General features: G+C 35.0%; 1 protein-coding gene across 1 annotated transcript in view; it reads left to right on the forward strand.

Annotated features, from left to right (window-relative positions):
- Nucleotides 1-14980, forward strand: part of LOC100253751 (5'-3' exoribonuclease 4) — a 73770-nt gene that overhangs the window by 55892 nt on the left and 2898 nt on the right. The window contains exons 13-20 of the mRNA XM_010661627.3: nucleotides 1514-1584; nucleotides 1967-2095; nucleotides 2251-2327; nucleotides 2413-2453; nucleotides 2555-2629; nucleotides 12095-12246; nucleotides 12360-12464; nucleotides 12550-12625. Coding sequence (XP_010659929.1) covers nucleotides 1514-1584; nucleotides 1967-2095; nucleotides 2251-2327; nucleotides 2413-2453; nucleotides 2555-2629; nucleotides 12095-12246; nucleotides 12360-12464; nucleotides 12550-12625 — 726 coding nt within the window. The remainder of the gene's footprint in view (nucleotides 1-1513; nucleotides 1585-1966; nucleotides 2096-2250; nucleotides 2328-2412; nucleotides 2454-2554; nucleotides 2630-12094; nucleotides 12247-12359; nucleotides 12465-12549; nucleotides 12626-14980) is intronic.

Genomic DNA, 14980 nt, shown 5'->3' on the forward strand with positions numbered 1-14980 from the left:
CTTGGTGATCTCTTCATCCTATGAGTCAGTGAACTGAAATCTGCTCACGTCAGCTACAGAATCCAATGGCCTTTCATATTTATTATCACCTTTTCTTGGTGAAACAATGTTTCGTTTTTACTAGAAAATTTGTGTCCTTTGTTAGTTCTTCAATTTTTTATTTTTAATTTTTAATTTATTAATGATTTTTTTTTTCTTTTTTTTTTGGGTTTATCAGCATATATGAATGGGTTCCTGCCTTCTAGTCTCTAAGTTAGTTTTTAATGAAATTGCTTCTTATTGTAATTGGATGAACTTCTTACCTATTGGACAGGTAGTCATTGAGTTGCAGTGTTTTTCTTCTAATGCAACCTAGTATTCCAATCTAAATCAAGTCAAGACATTGCAATCCTCTTGTGCTTGTGAAATTTGTTAGTGCGGGAATGTGGTGCCCTTTCGACATAAACTTCTTTATCCATTTGAGGATGAATCTCTTTTGTTTACCACCAAGATTATTGGCATCTTATTTAAGGTTATTGTTCATAGTATAATCCTCACTTCATTATATGAAAAAGTTTCCTAATTCTCCAATCAATATACCCTTTTTCCTTCTTTAATGATTGTCTAATTTTATGTATTTTAAGAAGAATTTATTTTTTTTTTTAATTTTTAATTTTTATTTTGGGTTTTGATGAATCAAGTATCCAAACTAATGAAACATCATATTACAGTCCATAAGATCCCTACACTATTTTTTATTTTTTTTTGATAGTATAAATAAAACACCAAAAAGGGAACACCAAAGTACACAGTAGTTGCCATAAGGCTATAAGAACCCTTCAATATGGAGGGTACCTTTGATGAATCAAGTTGGCTTTTAGGTTTTTAAGACTCTTTTTGGCACCTGTTTTTGAAAACGGTTTTTTGTTTTGTAGAACCAAAAAACAAGAAAACACATTTGATAATTAAAAATCTGTTTTCTGTTTTTAAAAACATAAAATAAAGTGTTTTAAGAGAACATTTTTTAGTTGTTTTCACTTGTTTTTTGAGGATTGTTTTAAAAATAATTATACAAACATGGAAAATGATTAAAAATAAAACATTAGTTATAAAAATTATTTTAAGAATATATTTAAAAACATTAAAAATAGGTTAAAAACGTTTTAAGTTTCCAAACAGACTTTTGTTCTAAAAACATTAGAGAACGGTTTTCAAACTAAAAAATTGTTTTTCAAATTTTGAAAACAGTTATCAAAGAGGGTTTAAGTATTTGGAAGATTGGTGTTGGGTTTGCAAATTGTGTTTTGGTTATGTTGTTAATAATAGTTGCAGTTTTGTACTTAATGACAGAAGTTCATTTATATATATTGAGATAAAATTTTACTGCACTGCGTTTTGCTATAATTAATGATTCCTTGATGCAAGTTTTCATTTTCTTCCCAATCAAGTGTCAGATTTTATAATATATGAAGACTGTAGCTACAGTTCATAAGTCCGTATTCAATAGCATAGTTAATGCAACATGTCTTTGCAGGTTATGAAGTACGTTGAAGGTTTATGTTGGGTTTGCCGGTATTACTACCAAGGTGTTTGTTCTTGGCAATGGTTAGTTTGTTCCTTATTGATAGTATTTCCATTTTCTTGCTAAATGTTGTGTCAATGTTAATTTACTTGTATGTGCTTATACATGTGACTTTACTATTTTACGAAAAGCTAAACCCTCTTAAAATACACCTAATTTAGTACTTAAAAACTGAAGAGGGCATTTTTGTAATTAATGGCACAAACAACCTTTTGGGGACTTAGGAGAATTATCTAGGACCTTGCCAGGAATTTGCAAAGTTTGTCATCCTTTTGGGTCTTATCATGCACTTGTAACCTTTTTAGAGATTTTTCCTTTTTTTTGTTCCCATCTCACACTATAGAACAGTATTGTCGGTCACCACAATGATTTTTAAAACTTACTTCTCTTTGCTGCATGTTTCAGGTATTATCCATTCCACTATGCTCCTTTTGCTTCTGATCTTAAAGATCTTGTTGATTTGGAGATTACATTTTTCTTGGGAGAGCCATTTAAGCCGTTTGATCAGCTCATGGGAACTCTACCAGCTGCAAGGTTTTTTAGTTTTTTTTTTTTTCAATAATTATTTTGCTTATTTTGATATCTGCAATTTGAATTTATTGAAGATGGAAAATCCATTACCCTCCCTATTGGTTATTTTTCTTTATGCTGCCTACTGACGTTTGAGGCTTAACTCTTTTATGTTGCAGTGCAAGTTCTCTTCCTGAAAATTACAGGAAATTGATGACTGATCAATCATCACCTATCCTTGACTTCTATCCTTCTGGTAAATTGATTGACTGTTTCAGTTCACTTTGATTTTCCAAAATCTTTTCTCCTTTTCAGTGTTTCTTGGGTTTCTCTCTGGACAGATTTTGAAATTGACATGAATGGCAAGCGCTATGCATGGCAGGTATAGGCTTCCCTGTCATTACCATTGTCTCTCTGGATCCTTACTTTACAAGGTAATGGAAGTGATCTTCATTTTTTTTCCCTGTGCATTTGGAATTTCAGGGTGTTGCCAAGTTGCCATTCATTGATGAGGAGAAATTACTTGCTGAAACAAAGAAGCTAGAAGTCACTTTAACGGTTTGAAATATTTTATTGCTTTTACTGTGTTTTATGCTTAAAGAATACATGACTAGATATGCATCAACATCTTCTTAGGTTGAACCTTCTCTGAGAGGTAATGAGTTTTTAAGAACAGATAAGCCTACTAATTCAAACTAACAATGGGCTTGACCAAGATAAAACCTTTAGGTAATATAAATAAAAAAAATGAATTAAAATAAGAAGGGAGGCCACTAGAAGAGCAGAAAACTTGATGGAACAACCTTGAGGTGGTTGTCTACAATCAAACAAGGTGGGCTAGAGCTTCACTTTTTTAGGATAAGGATTTAAAATTATTGTGTGGGGAAAAATGAATTAAATGTAAGGAAAGGAAGAGAAAAATAAAGAAGAAATGAAAAGTTGAGGGTCCTCATTAAGGCCTTTTAAGAGTCTTACCTAGAAGAAGAATAATGAAGTCTCACTAGTGGAAAAGAAATTTGTAAGGATTGCAGAAAAACTCATATCGCTCATTATCCATTCATTGAAAAAAAAAAACTGATCTTTATATTTAATAAAACTTTTAATTCCTTCTAAAATTATTGAACCTTCCACTTAGAAGAAAATAGAAACTTCTTGGAAACTAGAAATCTTTTTTAGAAAGTAGAAACTTTTAGAAAACAAATTTTCTTTTTTTTTTTATCAGAATCAAAGATGTATTTATTATGGATAAAAAGAACATAATAAGAATGAGGGGTCTTCCCCACAAAATGCAAAAGACTAATCAAAGTATGGATAAGCTCCTCTACCATCCAAGGAGACCTATATACAAATGTTTAGTCCACTTAAGGATATCTATCGATTATGGAATAAGCTCCTCTCATTGTTGTCTAACCCTTTGGATTGCAAAAGAGGCCAACTAATCTGAATAACATTGAGTGGATTGCCATTAAATGCGTTAGTATAAAAGCCCAGAAGGAGTAGAAGTGAAGTAGATACCTCGAGATCTTTACTGTCCTCTACTTTTTCTCAAAGATACTAATGTTTCTCTCTCGACACACAATCCAAAGCAATATGAGGCAAGCGATTTGCCAAAGAGTCTTGTCTCTAATAGAACTCCTCAAACCCCTATAAGAAATGGTTATCATGTCGTATATGCTTCTAAGCGGAACCCAATCCATCTTGACTAGATTGAATGGATTGTGTCACAACCTTAAAGTTATTAGACAATGTAGAAAAAGATGGTCAATCAATTCTCCACTCCCCATGCATAAGATGTACCAATCAAGACTAAGAGATTTGTAAAGTCTTCTAAATTGTAGCATGTCATTGGTGTTTACTTTCTTGGACGTCACTAACCAAGCAAAGACCTTAACCTTAGATAAGACTTTAGATTTCCAAAAAAAATTGATTGGAGAGAAGGGAATTGGATTTGAAAAATTAGACATGGCCAAAAAGAGTGATTTTACTAAGAATAAACTTGTAGAGGATAAAAACTAAGCTCTTGTATATAGGACAGATGGATATAAGTGCACGAGGGTGATTGAGGACATGAGCCTTTCAAGATTCTCAATTTTCACATTAGTGAGGTTGCAATGAAAGTTAAGGTTCAAAGAAAGAGAAGTAGAAGAAGAGTTACCAAGTATAGTTGAAATGATGAGATTTTTTAATGTGACGACTCTGTAAAGACCTAAAAATTGTGGACATCAAGGTTGATTACCCTTCTACAAATCTTTCCAAAAATGAATATTCTCCCTATCACCCACCACAAAGTGAGTTTGTGAAGTAAAATCCCGAAATACTTGTGCAATGTCCTTTCAAGGACAATGGTGTGACCATCTAACTAGCATGTTGGCGTCCCATCTGTTAGGATGTGCCCATAAATACTCAAAATAACTTGATGCTAAAGGGTAGAACTTTCCTCGAGGAACCCTTAAAGTCACTTTCCTTAGAGAGCATGCTTGATTCCTTAGAGTAGTCCTCCCACACCCTAAGCCTCGAGACTACTTTAGCCTATACACTTTGTCCCAACTGATAAGATGATTTTTTTTTACCTAGATAAAAATTTATAGAAAACAAAGACAAAGACTTCTTAGAAAAATAGAAGCTTTTAGAACATGAGGAACTTTTATAAAACAATAGCTTTTAGGAAATGGAGAGTTTAAACCATAGAACTTATTGCAATGTGGAATTTTTAAAGAAAACTCTATAAATTTTAACTAAGACTTAAATAGCCAACTAGCACTAAACTTGAATCTAAATAACTTTAATCAACATAATTTTCTTTTTCTCTCCTTTTCTTTCTTTAATTCATTTTCTTGAGTAAACCTTTTGAGTGTAATAATCCAAAATCTTTGATTTAGAAGTTCTTTCTTAAATTGTTCTTTACTTGTTATATATATATATATATATATTTGATAGGTAAATTTTTGTCCTCATTGGGACTTGAACTTGGAGCCTCTTACAAACCCTCCCCATCCCTTTACCACTTTAGTTAGGTCTTAAGGGCTTTACTTGTTCAATTTTTGCATAATCATTTCCTGAAATGACTATATCATCCACATATACTATCAATATTACTATTTTAAGCTCCTTTTTTTATTGACTTCCGATAGAATCCATAAGTGTTCAATTCAATACTGAACTTATCAAATTATTCATGAGGAGATTTCTTGAACCTATAGATTGCCTTCTCTAGACGACATACTTGGACTCGGACTCTCTTACCACAATATTGAACTTAACAAATCATTTATGAGGAGATTTCTTGAACCTATGGATTGCCTTCTCTATATGACATACTTGGACTTAGACTCTCCTTAAGCAACAAACCTAAGTGGTTGATCCACTTATACTTCCTCATTTAGATGTCCACATAAGAAAACATTTTTGACATCCAACTGATTGATCTTCCAATTAAACTTAATGTCTAAAGAAATGAGGATATGAACCTAATTAAAATGAGGAATTGGTGAAAAGGTCTCCTAGTAGTCTACCCCATAGAACTTTTCTTTACTAGGTTTTCTGCTTGCTTGTTTCTTACATTGCTTCCTTCCATCCAATGTAAACACCTTTTTTTTTTTTTTTAATTCTTTCTTAACCCTGACACGCCCCTTTTTTTTTTCTTCCAGCAACGTGCACACAACTACAATGCCTCAATACCATAAATACAAGTATCTAGATCACCCCTCCAAAATCCAGAAATCATGTAATTCTTCCTATTATTTATTTATTTTCTTTTCAATCTAAAGCCTCCACAAACGACTTATTTATTTATTATCTAAATCTAAAATTTCTTTTCTTCCTCTGATTTTTTTTTTCATTTTAAATTTATTTATTTATTTTTTCTATTCCATTGAAATTTTTGAAATTTTCCTATCTTCATCAATAAATCAACCTATACTTGCAATTTTTCAAACATTTTGATCTAAAAGTTAAATAAAAAAACCCTAACCTAGATTTGGATTTTCCAAAAAATATCTAATGTGTTTGAAATTAACTAATGAATCTAAAATATTAATCTAGGGTTTAGAATCTTACCTGGAAAAACTTACTAACCCTTGAGCCCTACGATTTCCAATTCTCTACTTCTAGGTGATAAGGTTTTCTGAATGAAGAAGACGAGGAAAAGTCCAATTTACACCTAAGATTTTTAATTGTAAAAGGACTCTTTTACCCTTAATGAATTTAATTAATTACTTAATTACTTTATAAATTACTACTTTGCCCCTAGATTAAATTTTGGGGTGTTACAGTTAGGGAGGAGTAAAAGGATTTAACTATAAAGAGGCTTTTCTTTGAAGCCTACAAGGTCATGACATTCTCATTGTCCCTTCTAAGCACTAGTCCTTGCAACCTTTTGAAGAGTGCTTCCACCTCTCTTCTTTCCCTATCATTATTATGTCTTGTGAATATAGGGTTCCAATGACCACTACCTCTAATTGCTCCCATAACTGTGTTACCCAAGCATCTTTAGAGGAGGTTAATGAGTACAAGCTTGGGAAAGCCTTTTCCAAGGAATCCTCTCAACACCACCCAAGGGTGGAGCCAACTACGGCTTAGTGCCATATGCACCCCCTGAAATTTTTTAAAAAAAAAAGAAAAAACATTCATATATGAGGATTTGAACCTTTGCCCTTTAATATACAAGACAACCTAACTTACCACACAACTATGCAATTGATTTTTGCTCCTCTTTGCCCCCTTGAAAATAAATTATTATTCTTGTGCCCCCCTTCTCTTTCTCCCTTTCAACTTATTTTCTAGCTTCGCCACTGACACCACCTATCCTTCCAGAAATGTGCTCTTCTACCATTCCCCACCATAAAAGCCACCCTTTTACTAAACTTCATCCACCCATTCTTGATGGCCTTCCAAGGACCCACTCCATAACCTTCCTTTGAAGTACCAAAACACCAACCTATCTCTTCCTCCATATTTCGCTACAATCACCAGTTTCTAGAAAGGCTTATTCTCAAAAGCAAATCTCTAACACCATTTTCTAAGAAGGGCTTTATTCAGCGTAGAAGGATTTATGATACCCAAGCCCCCATCCTTTTTCTCCATGCAAACTATAGACCAATTCACTAGATAAGGCCTACTTTGGGGCTCTCCTCCCCCCAAAAAGTCCTTTTGAATCTTTTTTAGCCTTAACCTCACCTTGCAAAGGAATGACAAACAAAGACATGTAGTAGATTGGAAGCCTATAAAGAGTGCTCTTTATCAAAGTCAATCTCCTTCCTTTGGATGAGTATTGCCTCTTCCACAAACTGAGCCACTTCTAAAATCTCTCTTCCACTGCATCCCATTCACGAGGGGATTTAAAAGAGGCTCCTAAAGGGAGGCCCAAATAACAAGTGGGGAAAGAACGCACCTTACACCCCAATACCCTAGCCAAATCTTTAAAATTAGAAACCTTCCCCATTGCAATCAACTTACTTTTATTCAAATTAATCTTTAACTCGAAAACCGCCTCAAACCACATGAAAGCCTAACTCATGACCTCCAAATGCTCTTTACTTGAGTCACAAAAAATTAAGGTATCATTAGCAAATAAAAGATGAGGCACTGTCATGCCTTCAAAATACAAGCCAAGAAGGCTTCACCTCCTCTCCATTCAAACCTTCCCCATTCACCTCCTCTCCCACTAGCCAAGAAGCCCTTTAGAAAACCTCCTTGTGAAGCCCTCTTCAAAATACAAGAAAACGTTCGCATTATCATAATGAAGAGGAAAAAAGAAAGAGGACCTCCTTATCTTAGGCCACTAGAGCTTTGGAAAAAGCCTATTGGGGAAGTGTTAAACAAAATAGAAAAGTGATATGAAGAAATGTAGCACCTCATCCAACTAACCTACTTTACACTAAACCCCATTTTTTCCATGATTACTAACAAGAAACCCCAATTCACATGGTTATAAGTTTTTTCAATTTCCATTTTGCAAATAATCCACCCTTTAAGCTTTTTAGTCTTGAGTCTAAGGCCTCATTTGCTATGAGGATTGTATCCAATATTTGTCTACCTTCAACAAAGGCATGTTGGGAATTCGATATCACTTTCCCCACCACTCTTTTCAATCTATTTCCCAAAACTTTAGCTAGGAGCTTATAAAGACTCCCCATCAAACTAATAGGGTGAAAATCCTTCAAATCATTTTTCCCCCTTTCTTAGGTATGAGTACAATAAAGGTGGAGTTTAAACTTCTATCGAAGTGGCCCAATTCATGGAACTTTGTGAAAAGCCCATTGCTTCATACTTGACTGTATCTTAACAAAACTGCTAACAAGCAAAAGCGAACCTATCTAGTCCAGGGGCTTTATCTCCTCTCAAACTAGAGAGAGCTGTGTGGATCTCTTCCTCAGAAAATGCATCCTCAAGGGTCTCCACCTCATCACTGTCCAAAGAGGAAAAGGCAACTAATAATGCTTGGTCTCCAATCCCCTGGCTTTGACAAAATATTCTGAAACACGTTAACTGCCCCTTCCTTTATCTCAACCTCCTTGACAAACTTGCTAACATCCACTATAATAGAAGACAAGAAATTCCCTCTTCTCTAGTCATTAACCATCTTGTGAAAGAACTTTTGAGTTTTTATCATCTTCTTTCAACCACAATTCTCTTGACTTTTGCATCTAAGAGGTCTCTTCCATGCTTGCCCTTTTGCTGAAATCCTCCACTACATTTCTTCTAGCCTCGGATTCCTCATAAGAGAGACCACAGTCTCTTTCTTTGGCGTCCTAAAAACCAATCCGACCAAGGACGATGCTTTTATTCATAGAGACATTCCCTATCAACTTTATGTTCCAAACTTTAAGATCTTGCTTTAGAGCCTTTAACTTACTACCAACTCTTGACCAAGTCTTTGAACTCCTCCACTTTTAGCTACATAGTTTTGAAGTGAAAAGGTGTTTTTCTGCCTCTGATCCCTTCTCCATCTAGTAAAATAGGAGCATGGTCAAATGTGGGTTTAGGGAGCAAACAGTGAAAGAGACCACTGAAATGACTCTCCTAGTCTTCTAAAACTAAGAAATGATCAAGCCTAGAAGAAGACTTATTATTTAAACTGACACACTAAGTGAAGGAGCCCCTTATGAGAAGCAAATCCCTCAACTACAGCTAATCAATTACCTCCAAAAAATGCCTCATTGTCATAGACATTCTCAAACAGTTTCTCCTTTTCCTAGACAATTTGACCACTTTGAAGTCTCCACCAATGCATCAAGGATCATTCCACAAACTCCTGATGTCCCCAAGTTCTGACCAAAGAGCTTCTCGCTTAGCATTATTGACTAGCCCATACACTTCGGAAAACACTCAAATGAAATTATCATCACAATTTTTGAACTGACACAAGATAGAGTGCTCCCCCGTCTCCATCTCCAGAAGCTCCAACACTTTGCTATCCTAAAAGACTAAAATAACCCCTACATGCCCTTTAGAGTCCACACTACCCCATTTCAAAAATCTGCCTGTTCTTAGACTTCTCACTACTAGATCCAACATGAACTGGATTATTGTCTCCTACAAACAAACTAGGTCTACCCTTCGTGATCTTAAAAAGGCTTTCACTTCCTTCCTCTTATCCTCATCATTTATTCCCTTGACATTCCAAGAGAGGATTCTAATTAACATCAACATACCTCGGAGACTTCCCAACATTTTTCCACTCCTTTTTCTTGAACCTGAAGACGACCCATAATTAATGGAGCACTCTAGCTTGTGTAATTCTCTCAAATTTAGACCTGAGAAAAGAACTCTTTTTTCCTCCAAGAGCTGAATCTTTGCCCTTTTCTCTACACTCCAGCCTTCGTAGCAGTGTCAAGATTTTGTTCTATAAACCCTCCATCGGCAACCCCATGAACTCTCTGAACGAAAGCAATTTTCCAAAAGCATCGTCAAAGAAGGCATCCTCAACTATTCCTTCGTTGACTTCACCACCCACAAAATTCACCAGGTTTGTTGACCTCTCTTCATCTAAGCCATCTAACTGAACAATGAGCAGAGGCCCATGGGTGAAGAAAATCCATATGTACCTACTAGCTTAAATTGCCTAGCCATATGAGATTGTGAAGAAAATCCATGACAGTACCTACTAGCTTAAATTCCCTGGCCATATGTACCTCATATCCGTCCAATGTTAAGCTTGTACCTATTGTCATAGTGAAGAGGTAAGTAGAAGTAGTAGGTATTGTGAACACCTTGACCACCAAGAAGTGAAAAAGAATGATCTAATGATCTACCAACCATACAAAAAAGTTTGGTGAGATGGATGAAGTATGTACCTAACAAATGAGACACCAGATTTAATAATCCAAGTAGGGTAAAGGTTACAAGAGGAAAGAAGAGCATACTTATCATACCCATGGGAGTATCATTTTTACTGGTGGAAGAGTGATGTAGGACAACCTTAGGAAGATTTGTGTACAATCAAATAGGTGAATTAGGCTTCAATCCTTTATGATTCAAGAACAGCAACAATGAAATAAACTTGTGCTAGTGGGGAAATGAAAATGAAAAACAGAAAAAACAAGTAGATAAAGAAGAGAGAGAGGAAACCTAGAATCTCACTAAGGTCTTCTAGAAATCTCATCTAAAAGAAAGTAATGAAGTCTCACTATTATAAATTACAAGGTTTATGAAAAAAAATTCATATTATTCATCATCAATCATTAATCTCATTTTACAACAATGAGCTTTATTTATTGGCTTTAGAAAATCTTGAAAATTGAATAAAACCATGAAAAAGGAAACCTAACCTTATATGATAATAGCAACTTTCTTTCTAGAATTAAAAACTTCAAAACTTTTTCAAAACTTCTTATCATAAGAGTTCCTAGTAAAGATGATATTCTAGATTCTGCCCTTAAGGCCAGACTTAAAGTGGTAAAGGATTGATCAAACCATTGGTTTTGAGGGTGTTGGTTTTCTCAAAATCAAAGATATATTAAGTTTGATAATGTTGGCTCCTTCAAGATCAAAGACATCTGCCTTTAGTTCCTCTTGATCAAATTCCTAAGCTAGATTATTTGGAGTACTGATTTCCAACATAAGCTTCCAGTATCTCTTTTGTTATGCCATCTGAATTGTACCTCCTCCTCTCATGAGAACTTTCTGTAACAATCTTGGAGGTAAATTTATTTCTTCTATTAGGTACACTGAAAAAAAAAAAAGTGTTGCCACTAGGTACTCTTATCAAAATATGTTGTTTTTGTCATCCTCTTATTTGATTGATTTGATGTTGATCTTCATCTCCAGCTTGTTTAGACCCCATTAGAAAACTCTTTTCTACTTTCTTTATGAGGGTGCTGCTTTCTGAAAGATCAGGTCATATGAACTCAGTTTCTAAGAGGAATGTCTTGACAAGTGTGCTACATTTGTTGAAGTTCTCATAATCCCCTTTATTCTGCATTGTTGTTGTTGTTTTTCTTTTTTTCTTTTTCTTTTTTGGCAGTTACATTTGTTTTTAACAGGGAGGAGATTTTTATTTTAGAAAATTGGATTTGAAAGGAGGAGGAAACCTCTGAATAGGAATCACTCAGTGTAGCTATAAAAAGAATGACAAAGAACTAGAGGGAAACCAAAAATCACCCTAGAAACTAGAGAGGAGCGAAGTGATCCCCAGTGCGATGCTCATCTTTGCTTTCTCTCTTCTCCTAGGAATCAACCTCTTGATTTTTTTGTTTCTGTTTTTTTCCCCCCTTATATTTTGATGGGCTGAGATCCCATCTTGTCTCAAAGATCCTCGACAAATGTTTCTGCACTTCTAAGACCATAAATAAGGTTCAGGATCTCCTCCTTAAATTAGGCTTGTCCATGAGCCCCATCTCCATGCCTGCACCTAATTATCCATCACTCACCCCATAGATAATGTTTCTACACCTCTAAGATCATCCTCTAATTGTGCTCTCTCTAATAATCTGATAATTAGGCGCACCCAGATAAAACCATAATATTAAATTCATTTCTTTCTTGAATCCTCAAGTGTTCTCATTCACCATGTGGTATATGCAGGTGGAAGAGCAAGTCCGGAATAGTGTGATGTTTGATTTGCTATATGTCCATGCTGTTCATCCTTTAGCTACACAAATTATTTATTACTACCATTTTTATCAGAGTTCACCTCCACTTGCAAGAGTTATATGGCCTATTGACATAAATGCCAGGTTGGTTTGTTTAATTTCAGAATGTATAGTCTTTTCTTGTTTGAATGGTTCTTATCAGTCTAGGCAGAGGTTGGTTAATTTTACTAGCTTCATTTGTTGTTAATTTTTGACAGTGGTGGAATGAATGGATACCTATGGTTATGTGAGAGGAATGGTTGGAGATCAGAATTTCCTTCTTCCATTAGTGGATTGCAAAATATTGAACATAACCAAGTCTTGTAAGTTACCATTTTTGTGCTATTCTTTTTAGGAAGCTTAAGGATCCTTTACTTTCCTGAAGTTTGAGTGTTTATATTTTTGCAGCAATGTTACCTATGTTAATCCTCCACATCACAAGCATATTCCGGAACCTCCCATGGGAGTGGTCATGCCTGAAAAAGTATGTGAACCACCTTCCTTCTTACTCTTAGAATTTCTTGTAATTACAATTTATTTATGGGGAGATATGCGAGGAAATAGGAAACCTGATGCAGTGGTACTTCATCCCTCCCTGTTGATTATAACATTTGGAATAGGTTGCTTGCCATATTCTTTCTTTAGCAAAGTAGATTTCCTTGCTTAACCTTATCAGTTGGTGGCTTTGTATATCTTGTATTTGTGCTATGAGCACTGGTGACCATTGCTAGGTGACCTGCACAGCTTGAATGGCCCAGACTAATCATATACTGGGCCTTTCCTAGGCATATAGGCTATAGGACCTGGCTAGACTGTGATTGGAATTCCTGATCAAATGTCTGCCTGGCTTGGGACTGGAGCATAGACCCAAATCAATCTGACCTAACCTTGCCTAACCTTGCGTTGGTGCTATCTATGAATATACATGATCTGTTTTTTCTGCATGTATGCAAAAAGACAGACGAATTGTATCACTCCTTAATCACCTGTTCACAACCAAGCCTACTTCAGTATAGCAAAAGAAAAATATTGATTAGGGGCTGGTCCATACCCTGACCTTGCATGTTTAGCACTGGGCTTGGTAATACTATTCTAAGCCTGAGGTTTGTGCAAATTCTGAATAATATTTTATATCTTCTCAAAATTGTACAATAGTTCATTTATATACAATGGGAAGCACCTAGGGAAGGAAGGAAGACTTACAGCTATAACATTCCAAAATTGCAATAAAAAATCAAGGAGAAAATTTGTGCAAAAGAATAACAAAGAATGATTAAAAAAAAAAAAAAGGGTAAACTAGGAACCTATCTAATTATAGTCAATCAATTGGCCTAGAATCAAGGAAATAAATATGGTTAGAAAATAAAAATCTGAAGGTTCTCAAGCTGGTTCAAAGAAGTCTATCATATCCAACTTGCCTATTAGAGAGTGAAACACTTGTTTTAACAAGCCTTTTGAGGGAACATTTGCTAACTACTCATGTTATCACAAATAGAATACAAATTAAACCACTCTAATTTTTCCTTGAGGAAGTGTCTATCAATTTCAATATGTTTAGTTCAATCATGTTGAACTATGTTATGAGCAATATTAAGAATTGCCTTGTTGTCCTAGTATAGCCTCATAGGATCTATTTTTTCCGTCCTCAATTCTGTTAGAAGAATTCTCAACCATAGTAACTTATAAATTCCTTATGTCGTTGCTCTAAACTCAACTTCAACACTTGGCCTAGTTACAATGACTTGCTTTTTGCTTCTCCAAGTCACTAGATTACCTCTAATTAGAGTGCAATACCCTCAAGTAGACCTATCATCAATAGATCTAGCTTAGTCTGCATTTGTGTAAGCCTCTACTCATAGGTGATCATTCTTGGAAAAAAGAATATCTTTCCCATGTGTGCCCTTGAAGTATCTCGAGATGTTAAAAACTACCTCCATATGAGCCTTATTTGGTGAGTACATAAATTGGTATGAGATAAATAAATTAGCTTCCTAACCAATCTTTAGTATCGGCCTTTGTCAATTGGTTTGCTTTCAACATAAACTCCTAGCCTATGGTTTGGCTCAATTGAAGTATCACTTGGTTTGCACCCCATCATGTCAACCTCCTTTAGAAGGCCTAGCAAATACTTCCTTTGTGATAAAAATATCCCTCTTTGTGGCCTTACAACCTTAACCCCCCCAAAAAATACCTGATGCCCCAAGATATTTAATCTCAAACTCTTTGGCTATAAGTTGCTTCAAATTTTTCATCTCATGCATATCACTGTCGGTCAAGATGATATCATCTACATATACTATAAGAATCTGAGGTTGTGGTTGTTTATAGGTTTGGATAGGAAAATGAACGCGATGATGTTCGGGCAATTCACACATTTCACATTGAAAATCAGCAACCTTTTTACTCCTCAATAAAGTTTGGTATAAAACCTTCAAATGTGGAAAACTTGGATGTCCTAATCTTTAATGCCATAATTTGATTTCATTCTCATAGAAGAAAGCGGCACCAACATGAGTAGATTGGGATAAACATCCTGAAACTCTAGATCCTCCTCAAAGTAATAGAGCTCATCTACCTCTCTAATATTGTCAATCTTTTCCCCGTGCATAGGTCCTGAAATTCACAATGAGTAGGAAAAAATTTAGCCACACAATTAAGATCCTTTGTCAAATTTTGCTAATTGAAAGGAGATTGCAAGTTAGCTGAGGAACATGTAACATTGAATTTAGGACTAGGTGTTTAGAAATAGTAATAGAACCCTTTCTACCTTTCCAACAATAGAAGAAAAAGATCCATCGGCAATTTTAATTTTTTGCCTATCTTAACAAGTGAAATAAGT

This window comes from Vitis vinifera, chromosome 14 (genome assembly GCF_030704535.1).
Source record: "Vitis vinifera cultivar Pinot Noir 40024 chromosome 14, ASM3070453v1".
Classification (NCBI taxonomy): Eukaryota; Viridiplantae; Streptophyta; class Magnoliopsida; order Vitales; family Vitaceae; genus Vitis; species Vitis vinifera.